The sequence below is a fragment of the Passer domesticus genome, chromosome 21 (genome assembly GCF_036417665.1).
Source record: "Passer domesticus isolate bPasDom1 chromosome 21, bPasDom1.hap1, whole genome shotgun sequence".
NCBI classification, from domain to species: domain Eukaryota; kingdom Metazoa; phylum Chordata; class Aves; order Passeriformes; family Passeridae; genus Passer; species Passer domesticus.
Window position 1 is genome coordinate 3,134,242 of NC_087494.1, and position 22,085 is coordinate 3,156,326.

The 22,085-nt window shown below is 50.4% G+C and overlaps 2 protein-coding genes across 6 annotated transcripts in view; both read left to right on the forward strand.

Moving 5' to 3' along the window:
- Positions 1 to 258: 258 nt before the first annotated feature.
- On the forward strand, positions 259 to 13,590 carry NCLN (nicalin). Of its 3 annotated transcripts, none has more exons than XM_064396712.1 (16): positions 259 to 481; positions 3,771 to 3,961; positions 4,167 to 4,311; positions 4,927 to 5,021; positions 5,250 to 5,330; positions 5,495 to 5,598; positions 5,868 to 5,956; positions 6,102 to 6,241; positions 6,596 to 6,774; positions 6,961 to 7,048; positions 7,137 to 7,175; positions 7,278 to 7,441; positions 8,031 to 8,084; positions 8,176 to 8,254; positions 9,519 to 9,616; positions 12,170 to 13,590. In XM_064396712.1, exons 1-15 carry the CDS (start codon positions 301 to 303, stop codon positions 9,576 to 9,578), a joined length of 1,689 nt encoding a protein of 562 aa, XP_064252782.1. In that variant the 5' UTR covers positions 259 to 300; the 3' UTR covers positions 9,579 to 9,616; positions 12,170 to 13,590. The 3 variants fall into 3 exon arrangements, with proteins under 3 accessions (XP_064252782.1, XP_064252783.1, XP_064252781.1); XM_064396713.1 differs by having other exon boundaries at positions 13,323 to 13,590; XM_064396711.1 differs by having other exon boundaries at positions 9,519 to 13,590.
- A 7,212-nt stretch (positions 13,591 to 20,802) lies between these two features.
- CELF5 (CUGBP Elav-like family member 5) overlaps positions 20,803 to 22,085 on the forward strand; it is a 36,484-nt gene continuing 35,201 nt past the window's right edge. Inside the window, exon 1 of one of the 3 annotated variants that reach the window (XM_064396716.1) lies at positions 20,803 to 21,158. In XM_064396716.1, coding sequence (XP_064252786.1) covers positions 20,873 to 21,158 — 286 coding nt within the window. In that variant the 5' untranslated portion in view covers positions 20,803 to 20,872. The remainder of the gene's footprint in view (positions 21,159 to 22,085) is intronic. The other 2 variants (XM_064396714.1, XM_064396715.1) reach the window with 2 other exon arrangements.

The following is a 22,085-nucleotide window of genomic DNA, read 5'->3' on the forward strand; positions in this document are numbered from 1 at the left end:
CATCCCATCGATCCCATCCCATCCCGTGGATCCCATCCCATCCCATCGATCCCATTGATCCCATCCCATGGATCCCACGGATCCCATGGATCCCATCCCATCCGCCGGGGGGCGCCCGGAGCTCCGCGCGGAGCGCGCCCCCTGCAGGCCGAGGCGGGGCGGTACCGCGGCCAGCGCGGTCCGCCGCGACTACAACTCCCAGCGCCCCTCGCGGCGGCGCGCGAACTACGGGTCCCGGCGTGCCGCGCGGGGCGCGCCGTGCGTGCGGAGCAGGCCGCAGTACGGGCCGGGGCCGCGGCGATGCTGGAGGAGGCGGGCGAGGTGCTGGAGTCGGTGCTCAAGGCCTCGTGCCTCCCGCTCAGCGTCCTGCTCTTCGTGCCCGCCGTGCTCCTGCTGCTGGGGCCGCCGCCCGCCGCCGAGGCGGCGCACGAGTTCACGGTGTACCGCATGCAGCAGTACGAGCTGGGCGGGCAGCCCTACGGTGAGGAACCGCGCGGCCCGGCCGGGCGCGGGGCTGCGGCAGCGGCTCCGCCGGGGTGCTGCGGCCGCGGGGAGGGAGCCCCGAGCCCGGGGAGCGGCACAGGGTCCCGCGGCCCGGCCTGGGGGAGGCTCGGGGGGCTCTGGCCGGGCCCAGCCCGGGGGAGGGCCCCGTCCGGCCCAGGCTCAGCACGGGAGAGGGGCTGGGAGCTCCATCGCGGTGACCTAGAGGTAGCCAGGGAGCCCTGGGTGTGGGCTGGGGGCTCCGGGTTCTGGGATGCAGCTGCATCCCTCGGCTGAGAGCTCAGCCTTGTCCTTCTGCCTTTGACTCCTTTATCGACACTCTTTGCTCTTCATCCTCTTCATCCTCAGCTCTGTGTTGCTCCAGTGGCTCCATTTCTTAGCCCGTCCTTCCCCTGTGTTAGAACTGACCTTTACTTCCTCTGTTCTCTCGCTTGCAGCCTGCTGATTGTGCAACACCTTTCTTTGGGGCAGAGACACACCCTGTTCTGCAAGTCCTTGAGGTGCTGCAGCCCTCAGCTCCTCCCCTGTGTGCCCACAAACCCACAATCAAAGGTTGTTTCTGGGTCTTCTGTAGTGATTTTATTCCAGGCCAGGGCATGTGTTCTGTCTGTGGGTGACTCTTCCTATAGAGTTAACAATGAACAGCCTCACTTTTAATTTGTGCTGTCCATGAGACACCATCTCTCATTCTTCCAGATCTTAATAAGTTCAAATATGTAAGATATGAAATGCAGCTGTGCCTGTGTGCTCCTTAAACACTTCACGCTTCTGCTGGCTTCTAAATAAATGAAATTCTTTCTGGGTTCTTCCATCACAGTTTCTCAGAAGGTGTCCACATCTTGAGGGCTCTCTTGCTGCATGGGGTAGGGCTCTCTCTCTCTGCTCAGGTGCTGGGAGCTGTTTGTTGACAGGCTTAGCAGGGATGTGATTCAGCTCACACTTTTGTAACCTCTTGAAAAGCCAGGTGTTATTTTTTTCAGATGCTCCCAGTTAACTTTTTCTGCTGTTTCTTCTCCTGGAGCCTTTTAGCTCGGTGGGCTGTGTGTTTCCTTTGCTCCTTCCTGCTCCCTTTGGGTAGCTGCTGTTCCTGTTCCTTGTGTGCTCTGAGATGTCCTTCAGGATAAAAGCTGCATTTCAGAGCAGTCTGAGTTGGAAGGGACCCACAAGAAGCACAGAGTCCAACTCTCAAAGGGAATAACCCACAGCCATAACCACAGTGTTATTAGCACCATGCTCTGACCAGCTGAGCTGATTTGTTTTTCCAGATATTGTATTCTTTTCCAAAAATACCAAATAACAGGTTGCTGCTCAGCCTCTTCTTGCAGAGGGAAGAGATTTTTGTCAGCTTCACTCATACAGCAATTTAAGAACAAGCTTGGACTTCCTCTAACAGTGATAGAATGAGAATTCTTTAGTTTGTAAATGAGTGATTCCTAACCAGTTCTCTGTAGAGAAGCTACAGAAAATCAACCTGTCAGGAAAATACTGTTGTGTCTGGGATGTCAGAGAGAGCAGAACTTCAGGTGCACACATTGCTGTGTTTACACATCATTCCTTTGGGAGTGGTGGAGGGATTATCCTCGTTTTGAATTGTTTTTCTCTGGTTGGAGCAGAGTGTTAGTGTTTGTTTGTTTAGTTGCAGAGGTCTGTGAGGAGAATTCCCATTGTTCCTGGCCTCTGTTTCTGGGCGTGTGGCCCTCACTGATAGTGTGCAGGGGAAATGCAGATTTTTCTTGTTTAGGTGTTTCTGTGACCTTTGACAAGACCAGACTAATGTCAGAGTTAAGCTAAGCCAGGTTTAAATCCAGTTCTTAGCAGTGCTCCTGTTTGACAGAGGCTGGAGCACCTTGTCTGTCCCTGTGTGGGGACCCAGCATGGTGAGCTCTCCAGTGGAGGTGCCAGAGTTACAGAAGAATAAATTGAATTATAAATTGTGAGGTGGATTTGACCCTCTCCATTTGCACAAGATGTCCTTTTGGCCTCCCTTGGGGAATGCAGGAGCTGCTGGCAAGCCTGCTGTGCTCCCAGGGGATTGCATTTCCACGGGGGGGATTTGATCTGCTGGAACTGAGAGCAGGAGAGGGCGAGCCCTCAGGAGCAGCCTGCTCCTCTGTCACTCTGCCAGCTCCAGAACCTTCCTTGGGGCTGGGTGAGAGCAGCCCTTGGGGTGACATGGGGCAGCCTGGTGTCCTTGGGGTGACATGGGGCAACCTGGTGTCCTTGGGGTGAGGTGACATGGGGCAGTCTGGTGTTCTCAGGGTGACATGGGCCAGTCTGGTGTCCTCAGGGTGACATGGGGCAGCCTGGTGTCCTTGGGGTGAGGTGACATGGGGCAGCCTGGTGTTCTCAGGGTGACATGGGGCAGCCTGGTGTCCTTCATCTGGGGCTTCTGCAGCTTGATCCTCCAGCTGGGGGAGGCTCTGGAGAGGCCAGGCTGTGTCCAGCTGTGTTGGTTATTAGGTGCAGTGAGCAGACAGGTATCCTGTGTGTTGTGTTGGGGAAGAAGACTGCAAGGTGAGGCTGTGGGGTGTGGAACAAGGGGTCTGGCAGGATGTAGACTGCAAGGTGAGGCTGTGGGGTGTGGAACAAGGGGGGTCTGGCAGGATGTAGACTGCAAGGTGAGGCTGTGGGGTGTGGAACAAGGGGTCTGGCAGGGTGTAGAAATGGAAGTTGAGCCTGGGGGGTGTGGAACAAGAGGTTTGGCAGGGTGTAGACTGCAAAGTGAGGCTGTGGGGTGTGGAACAAAGGGGGTTTGGCAGGATGTAGAAATGGAAAGTGAGGCTGTGATGTATGGAACAAGGGGCCTGGCAGGGTGTAGAAATGGAAAGTGAGTCTGTGGGGCATGGAACAAGAGGGGTCTGGCAGGGTGTAGACTGCAAGGTGAGCCTGTGGGGGGTGTGGAACAAGGGGTCTGGCAGGGTGTAGACTGCAAGGTGAGCCTGGGGGGTGTGGAACAAGGGGTCTGGCAGGATTTAGACTGCAAGGTGAGCCTGGGGGGTGTGGAACAAGGGGTCTGGCAGGATTTAGACTGCAAGGTGAGGCTGTGAGGTGTGGAACAAGGGGTCTGGCAGGATGTGGCTGCACAGGAAACCCCACAGGCCTCTGCTCCCTCTTGGATGAGGACAAGAAGGCGAACTCAGCTTTCTGCAGGTTCTGCCCTCTCTGCTGCCCATCAGACTGTCCCCAGCAGCATTATGAGCAGGAGGCAGGCTGAGCAAGGGGGCTGGGGTGCAGTGGCTGAGCAGCCCTCCTGCTTTCCCTGCTGGCAGGCACCAGGAGCGCCGTGCTGAACACGGAGGCGCGCACGGTGGAAGCGGACGTGCTGAGCCGCCGCTGCGTCATGATGAGGCTGGTGGACTTCTCCTACGAGCAGTACCAGAAGGCCCTGCGCCAGTCAGCCGGGGCTGTGGTGATCATCCTGCCACGATCCATCTCCTCTGTCCCCCAGGATGTCGTGAGGGTAAACAAGAAAGTTTTCTTTCCCTTCCCGTGGGAGGTGCATTGGAGGAAAGCTTGGTTGCTGCGGGGCTGGAAGATTCTCTTGTAACGCACAACAAATCCTATTCTAATTTTAAAACTTCTCTCTCTGCTTTGGTTGTTGATTTTTTTCTTGACACCTCTCGTGTTCAGCAGATGCTAAGTTTGTGTCTCGCTTAAATCTTCAGCAATTCATGGAGATAGAGCCAGAAATGCTTGCTATGGAAACCATTGTGCCAGTCTACTTTGCAGTGGAAGATGAGGAGCTGCTGTCTATCTATGAACAAACACGGGCTGCTTCTGCATCACAGGGCTCTGCCTCAGCTGCAGAAGGTGAGTTCTAGCAAGGAGAAACAAGTTCTGAGGAAGACAGGCCTGTTCCCACCTCTGGGAGGAGTCTGCTGTGTCATCTGCACCATGAACCAGTGTTCTGTCGCCTTTGTGTTTATTCTGTCTTTGTCAAAGTGTTTAGAGATTCAGTGGAAGAAAAGCACAGTATAAGAAAGCATTACTTGACTGTATTTGGACATACAGTTGCAGGAAGTTGTCAGCTTCACACTGTTTCAAGTAAGGTAGAAATCAAAACTAGGTTAAATCAACATTGAAAATGTTAAGTGATGATGGTGTGTTGATAGAAGTTGAAGCTTTTTGTCTGACCACAAGTCAGTTTGATGCTTCCATGTAAATAATATGACTGACTTATTGACCTGCTGCTTATGACTAATTTTAGTACTGCTCAGGAAAAGTTTTTGACCAGCCAAAATACTGGGATTTTAGGACAGTATGAAAAAGCACCAAGATTCTGTGTCATTGCATAAACACCAGTGACAAGTGAGAGGGCTTAAATGGTTTAAAACTGGTCTCTCAAAGTTCAGTTACAGGGGGAAAGGAAGGCAGGAAACTCCCCTAGGTGTACAATGTGGGGTTTTTTTGGTGTTTTTGTTTCAGTTCTGCTGCACACAGCAACTGCCAACGGCTTCCAGATGGTGACCAGTGGGGCTCAAAGCAAAGCTATCAATGACTGGCTCATCCCCAGTGTGGAGGTGAGTTGTGGATGGATTCAAACTGGCAACATTGATGAGGTGACTTCTTTTATTGGGATTTTATCAGACATTTGGTCTGACAGGGCAAGTCAGGGGAGTCTCAGCCAGGTATCTGAAGTCCTCACAACAGAGGCCACAGCAGATTCAGCAGGAATGTAGAAGTCAGGCTGTCCTTGTACAGGCACACAAGAGGTGATGGGGAGTGACACTGCTCTCTTTCCTCTTCAGGGAAGGCTGACAGGGCTGGGTGGAGAAGACCTGCCCACTGTTGTGATAGTTGCCCACTATGATTCCTTTGGAGTGGCTCCAGTGAGTATTCTTTTCCTGCAGCTCTCTGTTCCTTTTCCCTCTGCCCATGAGTCTTGGCATTAAGGCTGTGGGGCAGTTACAAGTGGAGCACAGTGCTGTGCTGTTCTGGTAGCTGATTGTCAGTGTAGTTTGTCACCCTGTGTCTGTCCCACCCCATCCTGCAGTGGCTGTCCCATGGGGCTGACTCCAATGGCAGTGGAATCTCAGTGCTGCTGGAACTGGCCAGGCTGTTCTCTCGGCTCTACACCTACAGAAGGACCCATGCTGGGTGAGGAGCTGCTCTGTTTGGGGTTAGATGTGTGTAGCTGACACGTGGAGGGATGATGTGGGAAGCAGATTCCATTCTCAAACACTGGGAGCTCCCCACTTTTCATTTGTCCTGCCATTACCTGAGTATGTGCCATGTGGGAAGTGTTAATGGACAGTTTGCCTTGGATGTCAGTGCAGGTGGTTGTGATCTCACCACACCTCCAAGGCTGAGTGCAGGAGTTCTTGGAGAGCAGCAAGCTAATCCTTTTCTGGTTCTTTTTTGGGCAGGTACAACTTGCTGTTCTTTGCATCTGGAGGTGGCAAGTTTAATTATCAAGGAACTAAGCGGTGGCTGGAGGATAATTTGGACCACACTGGTGAGTAAGGGGCTGGTTGTGTTAAAAGTCTATAATTAATTATCAGCTCTCCTGTGAGAATCTTCTTGTGTGAGTCTTGCTTTTTTAGGGGGTGGAAATCCCAGCATAAGACATAGCAATAATTTTTTGATTTTTTCTGTTCCAGATTCCAGCCTTCTGCAGGACAATGTAGCATTTGTTCTCTGCCTTGACACTCTGGGCAGAGGCAATAGCCTTCATCTTCATGTCTCAAAGCCTCCCAAGGAGGGCACCTTGCAGCATGCATTTCTGAGAGAACTGGAGACGGTAAGGAAAAGCTTTTTAGGTTCATGGGAACTTGACTTACTATACAGCTCTCCATGAGAGGAAGGAAGATGTGGAGAAAGAGTGTGCTATTGAAATAATTCTTGTATTGTTTAGAATCACTTAATTTAAAGTGCAGACAAATCCTCATGCCACAGTCCCAAGTGAAGCAGACTAGACCTGCAAATGCTACCCTGTACAGACATTAAAACAGCTCTTTTTGACCTGAAAATCCAGCTTTAATAAGGTCAATAACTGCACCTCACATTCTGGAGCACGCAGAAATGGCTGCAGGCAGACAGGGCAGTGCAGGGTGGGACTCTGCAGCACCCCTGAACGCCCTCCCCTTGTCCTCAGGTTGTCGCCAGCCAGTTCCCAGAGGTGAAGTTCTCCATGGTGCACAAGAAGATCAACCTGGCAGAGGACATGCTGGCGTGGGAGCACGAGCGCTTCGCCATCCGGCGCTTGCCGGCGTTCACCATCTCGCACCTGGAGAGCCACCGGGACAGCCTGCGCAGCAGCATCATGGACAGGAGGTGAGGGGCCCTCGTGCTCAAATCCAGCCCAGGAACCTGCCCTCACAACTGCTTGTGCTGCTCTGATGGTCAGGGCACAGGTGACAGATGGTGGGAGTTGGGCTCTGGATTCAGGCTCAGTGAAAATGGTTTTTTCTGGAGGAAGTTGATGTCGTTGCAAGTCCGTGATCCCCTTTTTTGTTTTAGGGCACGAATAGACACTAAAGCACTGACCAGGAATACTCAGATCATTGCTGAGGCTTTGACAAGGGTCATCTACAATCTAACAGAAAAGGTAAGAGGTGCCCACCATGCAGTGCTGGCCAGACTTGTCCTGCTCAAAAATAACCAGGATTGGTTTTTTATTCCATTTTCTCTTGCAGGGAGCACCTGCAGATATGCAGATCTTCACAGATCAGATGGTAAGCACAGTACATTATTTTTTGTAACCTGTGGAACCTAGAGTCTGAGAGAGAGCTCTGATGTGTGTTTGACTCCCTTTCTCTGGTGGTATTTTTCTGCAGGAAATCCAGCAGGAGCAACTGGAGTCAGTGATGGACTGGCTGAGCAGTCAGCCCAGGGCTGCCCAGCTGATTGATAAGGACAGCACCTTCCTCAACACCTTAGAATATTATATGGGACGTTACCTGAAGGATGTCAAGCAGCACCACGTGAAGGCAGACAAACGGTAAGAAAAGACATGAAAGAACCAGCCAGGGCATGCAAACTGGCTTCCTCCTGGACAGAATTGTCTCTGAGCTGCAGCTTTCCTGGGTTCTTGACATGCAGCTTTGTTCTTCTGTGCTCTCCTGTCAGTTTTGGTTCATGCTTGGTGTTCAGAGAAGGCTGCTCGTGATTCCTCACAGCACAGGAACAAGGCCCAGCAGCTCCCTCTGTCTGAAAAGCTTGTTTTTAATCTGTTTTGGTTCCACTGTTCCCACTCTGAGAGCAGGAGAGGGCTAATTTTTGGTTAATTACAAAAAAGCAGCTTCCATCCTGTTGAACCTGCTCGGGCTGAAGCTGTTTTAGTGAACAGAGGGAGGAATCTTTCATGTTCAGCCTCTTTGGAGACAGCTGAACACCAGCATGAGTTCTGAATTGTGTCCTTGGGCTCCTGATAGTAGGAAAAGAAAGTCCTGATGACTAAAACCAGCTCAAAACCAGTGTGGGGGCTGGTCATGCTTGCCTGGGTGGGTGAACTTGGGAACAGCTCTGGGCTGTCCTGACTGCAGGGTCAAGAAGTGCAACAGAATCTGAAAAATTTCTCCTTTGCACAGGGACCCCGAGTTTGTTTTCTATGACCAGCTGAAGCAGGTGATGAATGCCTACAGGTATGGAACTCCCTTGGGCATGCTGGGCTGTTGTCTCACCCCCTGGCAGGAACTGCTGTAGCAATTTCATGTGCACTTCTCCTTATTCCAGGGTCAAGCCAGCAATCTTTGACCTGCTCCTGGCTGTCTGTATTGCAGCCTACCTTGGTGTTGCCTATGTTGCAGTGCAGGTAAGAGACACAGATGAATTATTTTCCTTATAAAACAAGTTAGGCTCAGGAGTTCACACAGTGTCAGCACTAAAGCTGGAACAATAATGCCACTTACCTGTGCTGTAGGCAGTCTCTTGCCATTCTGGTTTTTAGAGCTGTTTCTTGTGCTCAAGGACATGCATAACTCATTGCTAACCTATTTTGGCTTCAGACTAAAACTTTACAACAAATTTTAGTTACCTTGGTAATTTAAAGGTTTGTAGCTTGTGCTATTAGGAAATATTTAAACTTGGGATGCAGCTTAGAATTTTAATTTAGAATTCTAATTTAAGGTTTGTATCTTGTACTATTAGGAAATATTTGAACTCGGGATGCAGCTTAGAAATGCATCTTCAGAATTCTGAAGATGCATTTTTTCAATGAAACCAGAAATACATCCTGTGTCCATACCTCTGCAAATGTGATACTCCATGCCTTGGCCAGCCAAATTTAATGTTTTTCTGTCAGTGTTAACCAAGACAGTGTGAGCAAGGCCTTGTTCCTGCCTGAATTCATGAAAGACATGAATAAAAGGGAAGCTTTTTAGGTCACTCTCAGTTTTGATCACTTTGTGTTATTTGTGCCTTATTATTTGTTTAGGGAAACGACAGGCATTTAAAATGTGTAAGAATATAAACAAAGGGAAAAAACATACTTTGATTTCTATTAGCAATCTTCATTAGTTCTGTTATTTGAATTTGAAATTATTTGAAGCCTGGATTGTGTTACGTCTGTCAAATCAAAATACAATCAACCCCAGCAAAATCAAAAGAGGAATTAAGTGAATTTCTTAGTCACTGGGGAAATGGTGAAAGAGAAGATCCAGTTAAAGAATTGTGAATTGCTGGGAATCTCTGTTTGCCTGGTTCATTTTTACCTTCCTGAAACTGCTGGCAGCAGTGTTTCTATAGAGACCAGGAACCTGCATATGTTGGAATCTGAAGCTTTCTCCTCACCTTCAGAAGGAACAGAATTGCATTAAAAATGAAAACTAAAAAAAATCTTTAACACATCTTCACAATGAGGTGATACAGACCTGCACAAACACTTCTGTAAGCCATCATTTTCTGCATAACTTGGCTTCCTTGTCATAATTCCTCATCCATCAAGTCCCACTCCATCTCCAGGATGAGTGGTTGATGCAAACAAGGCTCTGCATTTGCACGCTGGTATTGTTTTAAGCCTTCTGCTAAGCTGTGTGTTTAGAACTGCCATGGTTACTTTTTTTCCCTTCTGTTTCCAGCACTTTGGTCTCCTTTACAAGATGATACAGAGATTATCCCTTAAAACCAAGCAGCAGTGAAGCACCAAGTCCCCCCACCCAGCAGCACTGAGCCATCGGTGAGCCCATTGGGAACCTCTGCCTTCCACTGAACCCTGCTGTTCCTTTTCCTTTGTCTCCTCTTTGCTACTGTACAGAGGGGAGGAAGGCATAAAGAAAATGAAATTTTAACTCTTGTGCACCTTTGAAGTGCTTTTCTTCACCTTCTTCCCCTGACTTGCACCATGTCTGGTTTTCCTTTGCATTTGGGTGAGGGAGAGGCTGAGAGATTTCAGCAATTCCTGCAGTCTGATTTTGGGCAGCTTCTCTGAGTGTCACCCAAAGTCCAGCACCTTCATGGACACTGTCACACAGCCAGCCTGGAAACTGAAACTACAGCCTGACATGGTATCTCTGCCCAGCAAACAAGGACTTGGAGCAGTTGTTTAAAAGAAAAAAACCAAAAAGTGCACATGCAAATTAAAGAGAATGCAATTAGCATGTTTCCTTATGGCACCTCTTCCTTGAGATCACTGCCTGGCTTCAGGGAGTTGTGCTGAGCAAGCAGTGTCTGCAGCAAGCACCTTCTTGCATTTTGTTCAAACTCACCCCCTTTTAGGAGGTGCACTGGGAGTGATCTTGAGTTATTACCAGGATGAGGAAAGATTAGGATGGGTTTCTGGCATGAGGGTTCTGCCAGGGACAGGTTCTGTCCTGTCTCTCTTGCAGGATGCATTTTTGCTGTGTACTTGATTTCTCTGGAGGTTTTTGGTCCTTGAACAGTTCACAGCTGCCACCACTCTGTGCTAAACTCTTGCTTGATTTTTGAGGGGTGTTCCCTACTCCAGCTGCTGCAGGATCAGGTTCTGTGCTGTCCCATGTACTTACACAAGCTGGTTCTGTTTGTAAGGAGAGAAGAGCAGCTCAGACATGGAAAATTTATTGAAATACTACAAGCCCTAGGCTAGTTGTAGGTCTAGGAGATAACCCTGAGCATTGTCCTGCCACCCAGCAAGTTTTGAGTTCTTTTCTGTAAACTCTTCTGTGTACATGAGCTCTCTGCACATGCCACAGTGACGCTTTAAACAAAAATTAAGCTACTACTTGTAATTAAAGCAGCATATCTTACAGAGGCTGAAAAGCTATTTTTGAATTGAGGTGGACCTTTTTTCTTTTGAATGCAAGGAAAATTCCAGCTGTGGATTGCTGTCTGCACATGCTTGTTAGAAAAGGGGTTGTTGTGGCCAGTCAGTGTCCTTTGGATGGGCACCAAAGCACTGATTTCCATCCTCCTTTGTTTATTTTACTGTAATATCCTTCCTGGATACCCTTACCCCATGATTTGTCTTTCTGCTACTTTAAATATGTAGCAATTTGTTCTTTAAAGGGTCTTGTCTTTTCCAGGAAAGCCTGCTGGTGTCAGTGGCTCACCATGGTGCCAGCATGGTGCCAAGCACTCCAGAACTATCAGCCACACTGGGAATCTGCCTTTTCCTCATCCTCTGAGTGCTCATTTGAAATGTGTCTCTCTGCATGCATGAAGTGCTCATGGCACTCCTCTGCCAAATGAATTTATAATGACTTCAGAAGTTGCTGGAGTGGCTGAAAGGCAAGCCTTGATTGTTTTCCACTGGTTTTTATGCTCTGCCCATAGAGACTGCATCTGCTGTGCCCTGGGGAGCTGCATGCCCTGGGCTGGCTAGGTTAGAACAGGCATGGTACAGTGGCTCTCTGAAGAACTCTGTAGGCTCTGAATATCTGGGAGTAGTTTGAGTCCCCCAGCTGCAGCATCCATTTGTGGTGTGTTCCACCTCAGGAGGTGGTGTTCCCTCCAGTCTAGCAGATTATTTCACCAGTCTTAATGATTAACTCCATTACTTTGCTGAGAAAAATAGGAAAATAATATTAACAATGCTGCTGCAGCTTGAGTTGATGTGTGTAAAATTTGACAATAGTGGGCAAAAGTGAACAGAACAGACCTGGAGCTTGTTCCTTGCTGTGGAAACTGTCAGCCTTCAGTCTTCCAGATGAGCAGCTCAAAGTTCAGAATCAAAAACTTCCACCCAGTGTGTTTGCAGAGGCTGTAGCACAAAGAAACACCTTAGCTCTGTGTGGTCTCAGCAGTGAACTGTTAACACTCCTGATGCAGTGCCAGAAGCCAGTGGAAACAACCTAAAATAAAGATGGGTAAGATTAATGAGGAGAGTTCATAAACCTGAGGGGCAGTTGGGATGGCACATTGCTCTCTCCCACACAATGGCAGTTTGTCCTGTAATCCTTTTGTGTCTCTCTCCCTGGCTGCCATAAAAAGTAGTTCTTACAACAGATAAAAGAGATTTTGCTTTTGATCAAAGTGCACGTGCACTGAAACATAAATGCTCAAATCTGAGGTAGTCAAATCCCAGCTTCCTCATAGCTGGAGCAGAGTGCCCATCCTGGGATTGAATTTAAATCCCAACTTCCTCATAGCTGGAGCAGAGTGCCCATCCTGGGATTGAATTTAAATCCCAGCTTCCTCATAGCTGGAGCAGAGTGCCCATCCTGGGATTGAATTTAAATCCCAACTTCCTCATAGCTGGAGCAGAGTGCCCATCCTGGGATTGAACTTAGTTCCCACATTGTTGTTTCCTTAGGCAAGTCAACAGAGAAGCTTGCAAAGAGCCCCTGGAGCTGATCTGCACTGCAGCATAACTGATCAATTCAGTCACCAACACAAAGGCAGCAATCCAATGATAAAAGTTCTCCACAATGTTGCAGAAGAGCTGTGTAGCTGATTCTTATTGCCCTTATTTTTACCTATCCTCTTTTTCTGAGGAGTTTGCCTGGCCTGTAGGGGAGAGCATGGAAGGCATTATATCCACATCCACACAAGTGGCTGGCAGTTGATACTTCTAGCCAGAAATCCATTTTCTTTGCTATTTATCTGACTTCACCTGTTGTCCTGGTGCTGTCAGAGTCTGCAGCTCACAAAGAACTGGTTTTCCAGCAGGGTTTAACTGAAGCTGTTAATTCCTTCTGCCCACTTCCACCTACATGGGCACTCTTGGGAATTGTTTGGGAGTAATTTGGATTATTGTAGTTCATCTCCCAAATGAGAGGGGTTGGTTTATTGTTGGGAGAGAAGTAATGCTGTCCAATATGAACTCCACTCCTCTACTCAGTGCAGAGAAAATCCTGAAGCCAGAATGGAATTAGGTCTCCCACTATCTGTGGCTGAAAGTCACCACAATCTATTCAGACACTCAAAACCACAGCTATACCCAAAATTGCTGTGGGGCTTCGTTTTGAGGGTGTTTTGTTTGTTTTAAATCTCACGCTCTTCCATTGTTCATGGCCCAAGCCCAAATCCCAGGCTGCCCCTGCAGCCCATGTTTAAGCTGGGTTTCACATTTCATTTGGTCTTGACTCACCAATCTGAAATGCTGGGGCTGCTCCTGGATGTCTCAGAAAATTGGGCCTCTGGGTACTTGACTGTGGACTCCTGCTTGCTCACTTTAATCTGTTTAGTTTCTATTTGTAGTTACTGCATAGCAACTCCAAGGTTATAATCTGGAATATTTGCAGCTCAGGAAAATGATTTGATTTATCTAGCAATGTTAACTCAATTATTTATCTCTTGTGTGCCCTGAAGAACAAATGTATATTGAGGTGAATATTTAAAAGCTAATAGAAAATTCAATGCAGTTGATTTACATATTTTAGGACTGTAAATGTAATAATATTTAAGTATTTTAACTTTGGGTTTTTTTATTTGTTTGTCCTTTTTCCCTTGGAAAATAAACCAAGTGAATAGGTTTGATGGATAGATTTGTCAGAGAACTATTTGCTCACAAAAATGGAATCTCCTTGCATTATTTAGAAGAATAGACACCTCTACAAAATGGGAGAAAATCTATGTATTTAAAAGCTTCATCCAGTCTAGTCAAAGTGTAAAATAGTGACAGAAAACATTTACACACTCCGAGCATGATTCCAGCACCTTGAGGTGAGCAAATTCCTGTTTATTCCGAAGGTTTGTGCTCATGTGAAGCAATTAAAGATTCTATGCAAAACAGCTTTGGTACTGTGAAAAACTGGTTACCTCAGCAGCCAGCACTGCGTGCTCATGGAGATTGTTGTGCCTCTGTCCTTACCCAATGCCTATTTGAACACTAAACTATTTATTCCAATTACAAGAGATCTGTTCCCTGAGCATGACTTTGTCAGAGGTGTGGAGTGGCAGAAGGGGAGAGCTGGGTGTGCTCACCCTGGTGCTGAGTTCAGCACCAGAACCCTGAGGGCTTCTCCTTGGGACAGAAAGCCTTCCAGAACCAGCAGCGTGTGGGGCTGAGCAGTGTCCCCACGGTGACACAGGGTGGTGACACAGGCAGCCCTTTGTCAGTGTTTAATAAGAAATGACAGAGTCATCAGAGGGCTGAGTGGCATAAGCACATCTTTACCTGGAACCACTTCTTTTATACACTGATTGATACAGGTGGATCTGATTGGTCATTTAATCCATGCATTTCACCTGATTGAAAATCAGGTATCCTCAGAATGCATTTGAGGAACGGCTGAGGGAGCTGGGGATGTTCAGCCTGGAGAAAAGGAGACTCAGGGTGACCTCATCACTCTGCACACCTCCTTGAAAGGTGCCTGTGCTCAGCTGGGGTTGTTCTGTCTCCAGGCAGCACTGACAGAACCAGAGCACACAGTCTCAAGCTGCACCAAGGGAAATTCAGGTTGGATATTAGGAAAAAGTTTTTCACAGAAAGGGTGATAAAGTTCTGGAATGGCTGCCCGGGGAGGTGGTGCAGTCCCCATCCCTGGGGGTGTTTAACAAAGCCTGGATGTGGCACTGGGGGCCAGGGTTTAGTTGAGGGGTTGGGGCTGGGTTGGACTCAATGATCTTGAAGATCTCTTCCAACCTTGTGATTCTGTGATTGGCTAATTAACAAGACACCAATTTATAAACAATCTTATGAGAATAACAAGAGAACAGATATTAGGAAAACAACACCTGCAGGTTGTTTTTAATAATTGGTTATCATTGTTTATCTCCAGCTCCCCTAAAGTCTCGCAGGCCAATTCTGGGGAGACTTACCTACTTTCCTTGCTCTCTGACCAGTCTGTCACATCTCCAGTGCCCACAGGTCCTGAGGTGACAGGAGCATCTCCAGTGCCAGCCCTGGCCTGGCTCTGCTGCTGTCCCACCCTGGGAGGGTGTACCCCAGCTCTGGAAACGTGTCATCATCATTCTCTCTACACAGGTCTCTCCTCTACCTCCTCTGCTTGTAACAGTGCATTTCTGGAGCTGGGGTGCCCAAAATCACAGTGCATTGCTGGGGTGCCCATGAGCTGGGGTGCCCAAAATCACAGCCCTCTCATGGTGCAGGGCAGGTGTGGCCTCAGCAGCCCTGTTCTGGCCATTCCAGGGCTCTGCTTCCTTCTCCACTTCCCTGCTGGCAGCAGGGACATGTGGCTGCCTGTCCGTGGGTCCCTGAGGCTGCTGCTGGGGATGTCAGGGTGCCAGGAGGTCCTGGCTCCTCACACCAGGCTGTTCAAAGTGGTGACGTGTCCTTCTAGAAAAGAAAGAAATGTCTTCTAAGTCAAAGGAAAGGTTGAAAACAAAGGTGGCAGAAGAGACGCTGGGACAAGGCAGTGAAGAGGAGGGAGTATTGCAGTGATGGAGAGCAGAGCTGCTCTAGAAATGTATCATCAATGTTCTCTCTACACAAGTCTCCCCTCTACCTCCTCTGCTTGTAACAGTGCATTTTTGGAGCTGGGGTGCCCACTGTGCCCTCACAATCCTCTGGCACGTGGAGCAAAACCCCACAGGCTGAGGGGCAGCTCATTGCAGGGCTGGGTTTAACACAGGCTCTGTCGTGTCATTATCACAGAATCACAGAATTAACTAGGCTGGGAAAGACCTTTGAGATCACCTATAATGATGTCAGTGCCCTGCTTTGAAGGGAAGGTCACTGTGGACAGCAGGGAGCTCTTTGCTGACAGGAAGGGTGGTGTGAAAGCAGAGAGGAAGAAGGTGCAGCTGCCTTCCCTGGATGGAGAGTGGGGCTGTGGCAGCCACCCCACTCCAGCTTGGCCTGGCTCTCTCTGCATGGCACGTTGAGAGACTGGGAATTTGTACCAGAGAATAGCCTGTCAGGGCTGTGGGACTCATGAAAGGCAATTAAAGACTTTACTCTCAAATGGTGCTTCTGTGGTAGCACTGACTAGTTCTTGCTAGGGGTGCTGAAGTGCTGATACTGACTTCCATTTGATTGACCATCTTTGAGTCAGATGGCTTCTACTCCTCATGCTGGCATCCTCTCTGTTTCCTCCACGTGCCATTCTGGGTTTTTTCAGTGAAGGTATTATTCTACTTTAGCAACTGGTTTGTCTGTAGAGATTAAAAGGATTATTAAAAGGAGAGGCAGACAAACAACTCTTGGGCACCCTTCTCTGTAGGTTGCTGTTGGATTTCCTTTTTAGGAGAGTGCTCTGTGGTGGTTTTTTTCTCATGGTGTGTTCCTAAATACTCCTGCTCTACAGAAGCAGGCAGGCAGCAGTCTACTCCAGGTCATGGGAAGGGCACGCTAGAATATGAATCATTCAAAGGAACTGCTAATTAGGAGGCCTGTTAAATAGAGGGGAAGTTAAAGAATATCCCTTTCCCTGTGGCAGAGAAAAATGACAAACTACAGAAAGATTGGAGAGAGGATATTTTATGCTCGAGCTCTAAATGGATCCCACTCTGCAATCAGCTGCAGCAAGCACAGCCTTCCTCAGCAAGGCTTTTCCAGACCTTACAACAGCTTGCGTCTTCCATCTATTTTTGGTTTTTCTCTTGCCCTGGTTTCCATAGTATCTGAATGCTTCATGCTCTTAAATATATCTGACACTTACAGCACCTTGGTGAAGTAGGAGGTACAAAGGGCCTTGCTCTTTGGAGCTGCTGGAGCTGGAGCAGCCCAGGGATGTGTGGAAGATGTGGGGTGGAGTCCTGAGTGAAAAATGTGCTTTTCTAGAGGCTGGATTAGTCACTGCTGGGTTAGGGGTAGCAGGAGAAAAGAAATCCCCATAAAACTTCTGAATAATATTTGAAGGGCTCAGTGGTGTAGCTGCTGGGAGCAGGGGTGGAGATGAGTAGATCTGGTGACTGCCACATTCTCCTCTAATCCTCTCTGCTTTCTTCACGTGCCACATTTCTTTCTCTCAGATAATGAGAACATGAGGACAACTAGGTTGTGTCCTGAAGCCAGGTTGTTCATGCTGTGGGCTTATTCCTGTAGAATATTTTTAATATAATATCTTAATCCAGTCTAATGGGGAGTAATGGGAAGATGGAGAATTGACCAAAAAGAAAAAGATGAGTGAGAAGCAGATGCTGTAGGGATGACCCCAAGATTCTAGGAATGCTCAGTCCTTTTCTTTTTAAGGGATACCCAGATGACAGCATGTGACAGAAACAACCATCTCTGTGCTCCTGGAGTGTTTGGGGAGCACGGGGAGAAGCCAGATCAAATCAGCAGAGCTCAATATCTTTGCTGATTAAAACCAGGTCCAAACTGAACTCAGCTCTATTGAATAGTGCATGATTTAGAGCTGAGGAGTTCATTATTTGGGAAAGGACGGCCCTGTGCCATTGTTTCCTGACCAACTTGCTTTCAAGCTTTGGAAGAAACTGTTTGCACACAACCCAAACTTCTTCCACGAGGTGGTGTGTTTTTATTTTTTTATTTGGGTTTTGTTTTGCTTTTGAAATCAATCCTCAAAGAACAGCTGCTTTTGATCACAAAGATATCTGGAATCTGTGATGGTCACTTCCAATTCACCCACTGTGACAATTTGGGTCAAAAAATCCACAAGCCTCTAAACTTAGTTAATTTTTGGGTTCTTGCAAAGTTAAAATGTTAGAACTCCCTAGTTCTGAATTGGTGGGTAAAACAGATACTCGATGAAAGCTAAACAGCAAGGTCTTGGTGGACAAGAGAGGATAAAAGCTGATGGCAAGTTATATCCTTTTACACAGGATATTTTTCTCTTAGGCTGGCAGTCTGGCTGCAGAATCTTTTACACCAGACAAGAAGCAATCACATTAGAGGAATAACTTTTATCTCCCTGAGATACTGTCTTATTGCTTGGATATTTTCTGCCAGGACTGTCTTACCTTGTCCTTTGGCTCTTCTGCCTGAGGAACAAATAGGTAAGGAAAGGCAGACTGTTTTAGAGGACCTTTTTTTTTTCCCTCTATTTTTTTTTTTCTGAGCTGTGGTGAGGATTTTCTGCCTTAAATGGTGTCTCCTAGGTGATGTGGAAATTCAGAGCTCCAGCTTGTATTTTCTCCATTCCTCATTGCCTTTAGGAGCTGGTAGGACTAGGCAGGCACTCCTAAGGCAAAATGTACCTGGCTGTTCCTGCACCATTTGTTTGAGCCCTTTTCAGATCTGGGCCACTGGACCTCTTCACCTTTCATCTTAAGCTGCCCCATCTAAATACAAACACTCATATGCCACAAGAAACCAGGCAAGTCTAGATGTGTGTAAGGAAAATATTTTGGGTGTTTTTCACTAGCAAATATCACTGCAAAAGAGCAACTTCTTGGGTATACAATGTGGGTTTCTTCTAACACCTTTTTTTGAAGCAGCATCTCAGGTTTGGGCAGAATCTGTCCCCTCACCCCTGGGAATTGTGCATCTGAGCTCTGCTGTGCTCTTTCTAGCACTCTTGTGTAGACTCCTCCATGACAGATGCAACATGTTTCTTCCTCTGCACAGGTGACCTCTCATTTCCCTTTTTCTCTGTCTTGGTGCTAAGATTTCTTTTATCTTCCCCTTAATCCTGTTACTGTGGTATGTAATTCTCTGTCTGGCTCTGTAAACCCCAGGTGCTGATTGACAGCTGTTCTGTTTTTCATTTACCAGCAATATTTTCATGTCTGTTGTTCTTTACTGCAGTCAGGGTGGTTTTAGTATGTCCATTCATGGACTCCAAAAGAGACTGGACTTATCTTTCCTTCTAAACAGACATTTTCTACCCGAGGCACTAGGTCCCTTGGGCTGTAACAAAAGCCTAGAGCAGCTTTTGCTGCAACAGCTGATGTCAAAAAGCAAGCTAGGCATGCAAAGGTGCTTGAAAACTTTACTTGCTTAGGTGTGATTCATCCAAGGTGAGGATTGCTGCTGTTTCCATAAAGCTTTATTGTTTTAAACTTTGCCTTATCTCCTTGCAGCTGGTAAAAATGGGAACAGCTTGACTCGCCAAAGGCTTCCCAGCTGATGCATCTGTGGATTCCAAATAGATGGCAGAACCCTGGCAGCCTCTGCAAGATATGTCATCAGAAAGTTTGACCAGTGTGGGGAGATTCTGGGGGGGTTTTAGGGTGAATTTTAGGAGTGGTAACACCATCAAACACAAGACAGCTCTCCAGCCTTGAGACATCTGCAGCGTCCCTGGGTTCAGAGCAGGCTGCAGAAAGCTGCAGGCCTCTGTGAGTCCATTTCCATGAAAAGCCTGGATGCAAATCCCAGGCTCTTGCTGGCCCTCAGTGAGTGCTCTGGCAGCTCCACACACAGCTGGGCACAACAGCCAGTGCTGCAGAGAGCAGGGAACAGAGCTGTGGCTCTGCTGAGCATGAGAGTGAGGAGGAATCCCCAACACCTCTGGCTTTGCCTCTCTCATTCTTGCCATGACTTCAGCCTGGACGCAAGGTGCTCATACACAACCAATATTCTCCATTCTTCCCTCTGCTCTGTAGGATTGAGACCCCTCTTTTCCTCCTGGTAACACACCCCCTCATTTTCATAACCTGCCTTTTCCTGGTGCAGGGGCCTAGGTAAAATCACACCTGAGAGGTCTGGGTAGGGTTAGAGGCTCTGGCATGTGGGGCACTGTGGGGAGAGGGTAGGAGGAAGGATGGGACTTGGGGACCAGGCAGGGGAGTGCTGAATTTGGCTGCAGTGGGAGCACAGAGCTGTGGCTGCCCTGGTTATGTTGTGCTGTGCAGTAGGGTCACCTCTCCTCTCACTGCCTCCCTCCCTCCGCAGGATCCAGGGCAGGAGAGAAGGGGGATGGCAGAAAGCTCTCAGCAGAGACTACGCAAGGGGAAGCAAGGCCAGGCTGTGCCTGCACCACGGTCCTTTCACAGGCACAGGCCTGGCAGGCTCAGCGGAGCTGAGCACCTGACTGCCACAGCTCCGCAAGCAGCCCAGCCAACACCCCCTCCCTCCCCCCAGCACCGTATTCATCCTCAGGGACACTGGGGCAGCGTGACAGGCTGAAATGTGTGGTGTGACGACAAAAGCCGTGCACGCCGCAGAGGGGATGCTCTGGAGGAGATGCAGGCAGCGTGTGGCTGTGGGCGGCGGAGCGGGGCTGGGCTGCATCCCTGCAGCACAGCTGCTCCCGGCGGAGCTTCGGCTGCGCCGCGCCTCGGCGTCACCCTGGCGTGACAGAGGTGGGGCACAGAGGTGACACAGCCCCGGGGCCGCCTGGGAGCGCTGACATCCCCTCCATGGCTCACAGCGTCTGCCCGAGCTGGAGAAAGCAGGGGGAGAGCAGGGCAGAGCCTCGCGCGGGGAGGGAGCGCCGAGCCCCTCAGCAATAATGGCTGCTTCGGCATGGAGACACAACCAGCTCCTGACCATCTGCCACGGTCTGACACAGCACCGGGCTGCATGCCTCCCCCGAGCCCCACTGAGGAGGCAGCTGAGCTGCTCGGAAGAAAAGGGATTTTCCCTAGAAAGGCAGGGGCAGATAGAGAAACCCACCCGGGTTTGTAGACCTGGGGCCGTGTATGGCTTCCCCTTCCAGCTTAGCCCCCTCCAGCCCCTCTGCTCGCTGCTGGGTCACGGCTGCGTTGCAGAATTTCCTGCTTTAAATAATCTCTTCGCCTCCAGACCCTTGTGCTGAGGCACCAAGAAAATGGGCCGAATGCTAATTTCTGACACGGATGTGGAGCGGCTCTGCCTTCGTGGGTGCTCAGAGCTCTCCTTGCTCCCTGGGCCCTCCGCGCTCCTGGGCCCTAAAAACACAGCTCTTCCCTCGCCCGCGGGGACGGGCATCGCGGCCGTCACTGCCGCCTTGTCGCCTTCACCACGCTCCTGGCCCAGCCGGCCGGTGCCGAGTGCCGCTCCCGGGGGTCCCCGCTGCCTTCCCCGCTGCTCCCGGGGGTCCCCGCTGCCTTCCCCGCTGCCCCCCGCTCCTGAGGGGCCGCGGCGGCGCGGGGCCCGGCAGGGGGCGCTGTGGCGCGGCTCTTTGTGGCGCCGCGGCGGCGGCGCTGGCGGCGGGGCCGTTCCCGCCGCGCTGCCTCCCCCGCCCGCCCGCCCGCCCGCCCGCAGCCGCGCCGGGCGCGGGGCATGGCCAGACTCACCGAGGGCGAGGCGAGGAGGCAGCCGCCGCCGCTCCCGCCAGCGCCGCAGCCGCCCCCGCCGCCGCCGCGCCGAGCCTCCCCCATGAGCAGCAGCGGCGGCGCGGAGCCCCCGGCGCAGCCCGACAGCATGAAGGACCTGGATGCCATCAAGCTCTTCGTGGGGCAGATCCCGCGCAACCTGGAGGAGAAGGACCTCAAGCCGCTCTTCGAGCAGTTCGGCAAGATCTACGAGCTCACCGTGCTCAAGGACCGCTACACCGGCATGCACAAGGGTGAGCCCGGCGCGGCGCGCACAAAGGGGCGGCGGGCCCCGGGTCGCTCCACGCGTGACCCACCGCGATGTGCCGCTCTCCCACACGCCCGCCTCCCTCAGCGGGGGCTGCCGGCCCCGATCCGCTGCCCGGGAGCGCGTGGGCATCCCCAGCGCGGGCGGGCGGGGTCCCCATCCCCGCGGCGGAGCCCCGCCGAGCCCCTCGGCCGCGGCCCGCGCCCCTCCGGCAGCCCGGGGCCTGTGGCCCCGCGTGGGGTGCGCTGACAAAGGCGGCGGTGGGCAGCGTGGGCCGGGCCGCGGCTGCTGCGGAGCGCGGGGGCCGCAGCGGGACCCTCGCTGGGCTGCTGGCCATCCCCTGGCGGGGCTCACAGCGACCCCGGGCAGGGGCTCGGCGCCGCGGTTTTAAAATCCGTGCAACAAAGAATATTGGCCGCGAACGTGCTGCTGTCAGTGGCATTTGGGGTAGGTGAGGGGCTGATGGCGCACGGGGAGATGAGGGGTCTTCCTTCGCTGAAGGACCTTTAATGGGTGCTGAAAAGTTTGAGGAGGCTCCTTTAGCCTCGCTTATTGTTGTGTTTTTATACTGAAGAGCTGTCGCGGTCGGCGTGGCAGCTCCCTTCAGCGGAGCGGCTCTACCCCACCCCAGCAGGTGTTTGGGATCTTGTGACCAGCACGGCTCCAGCCAGGAAGGGAACTCACGGAGTTGTTTGCTGTAGGATCCCGGGGGGTGATGGCAGCGTCGCTCCCTGGCGCAGGTAGAACAACCTGCAGGGAGCCGGCAGTGAGTACCCTGGAAGCTGTCGGTGCTCAGCCTGGGCTGCTGTGCCCTAAAATGATCCGTGATGGGGCCATGTGTTGGTGCATGCTGGAGGGAGTGTGCAACGCTCAGTCGTGATGCCTCGGATTTAGGAGGAAGCGTAGGAAAAAT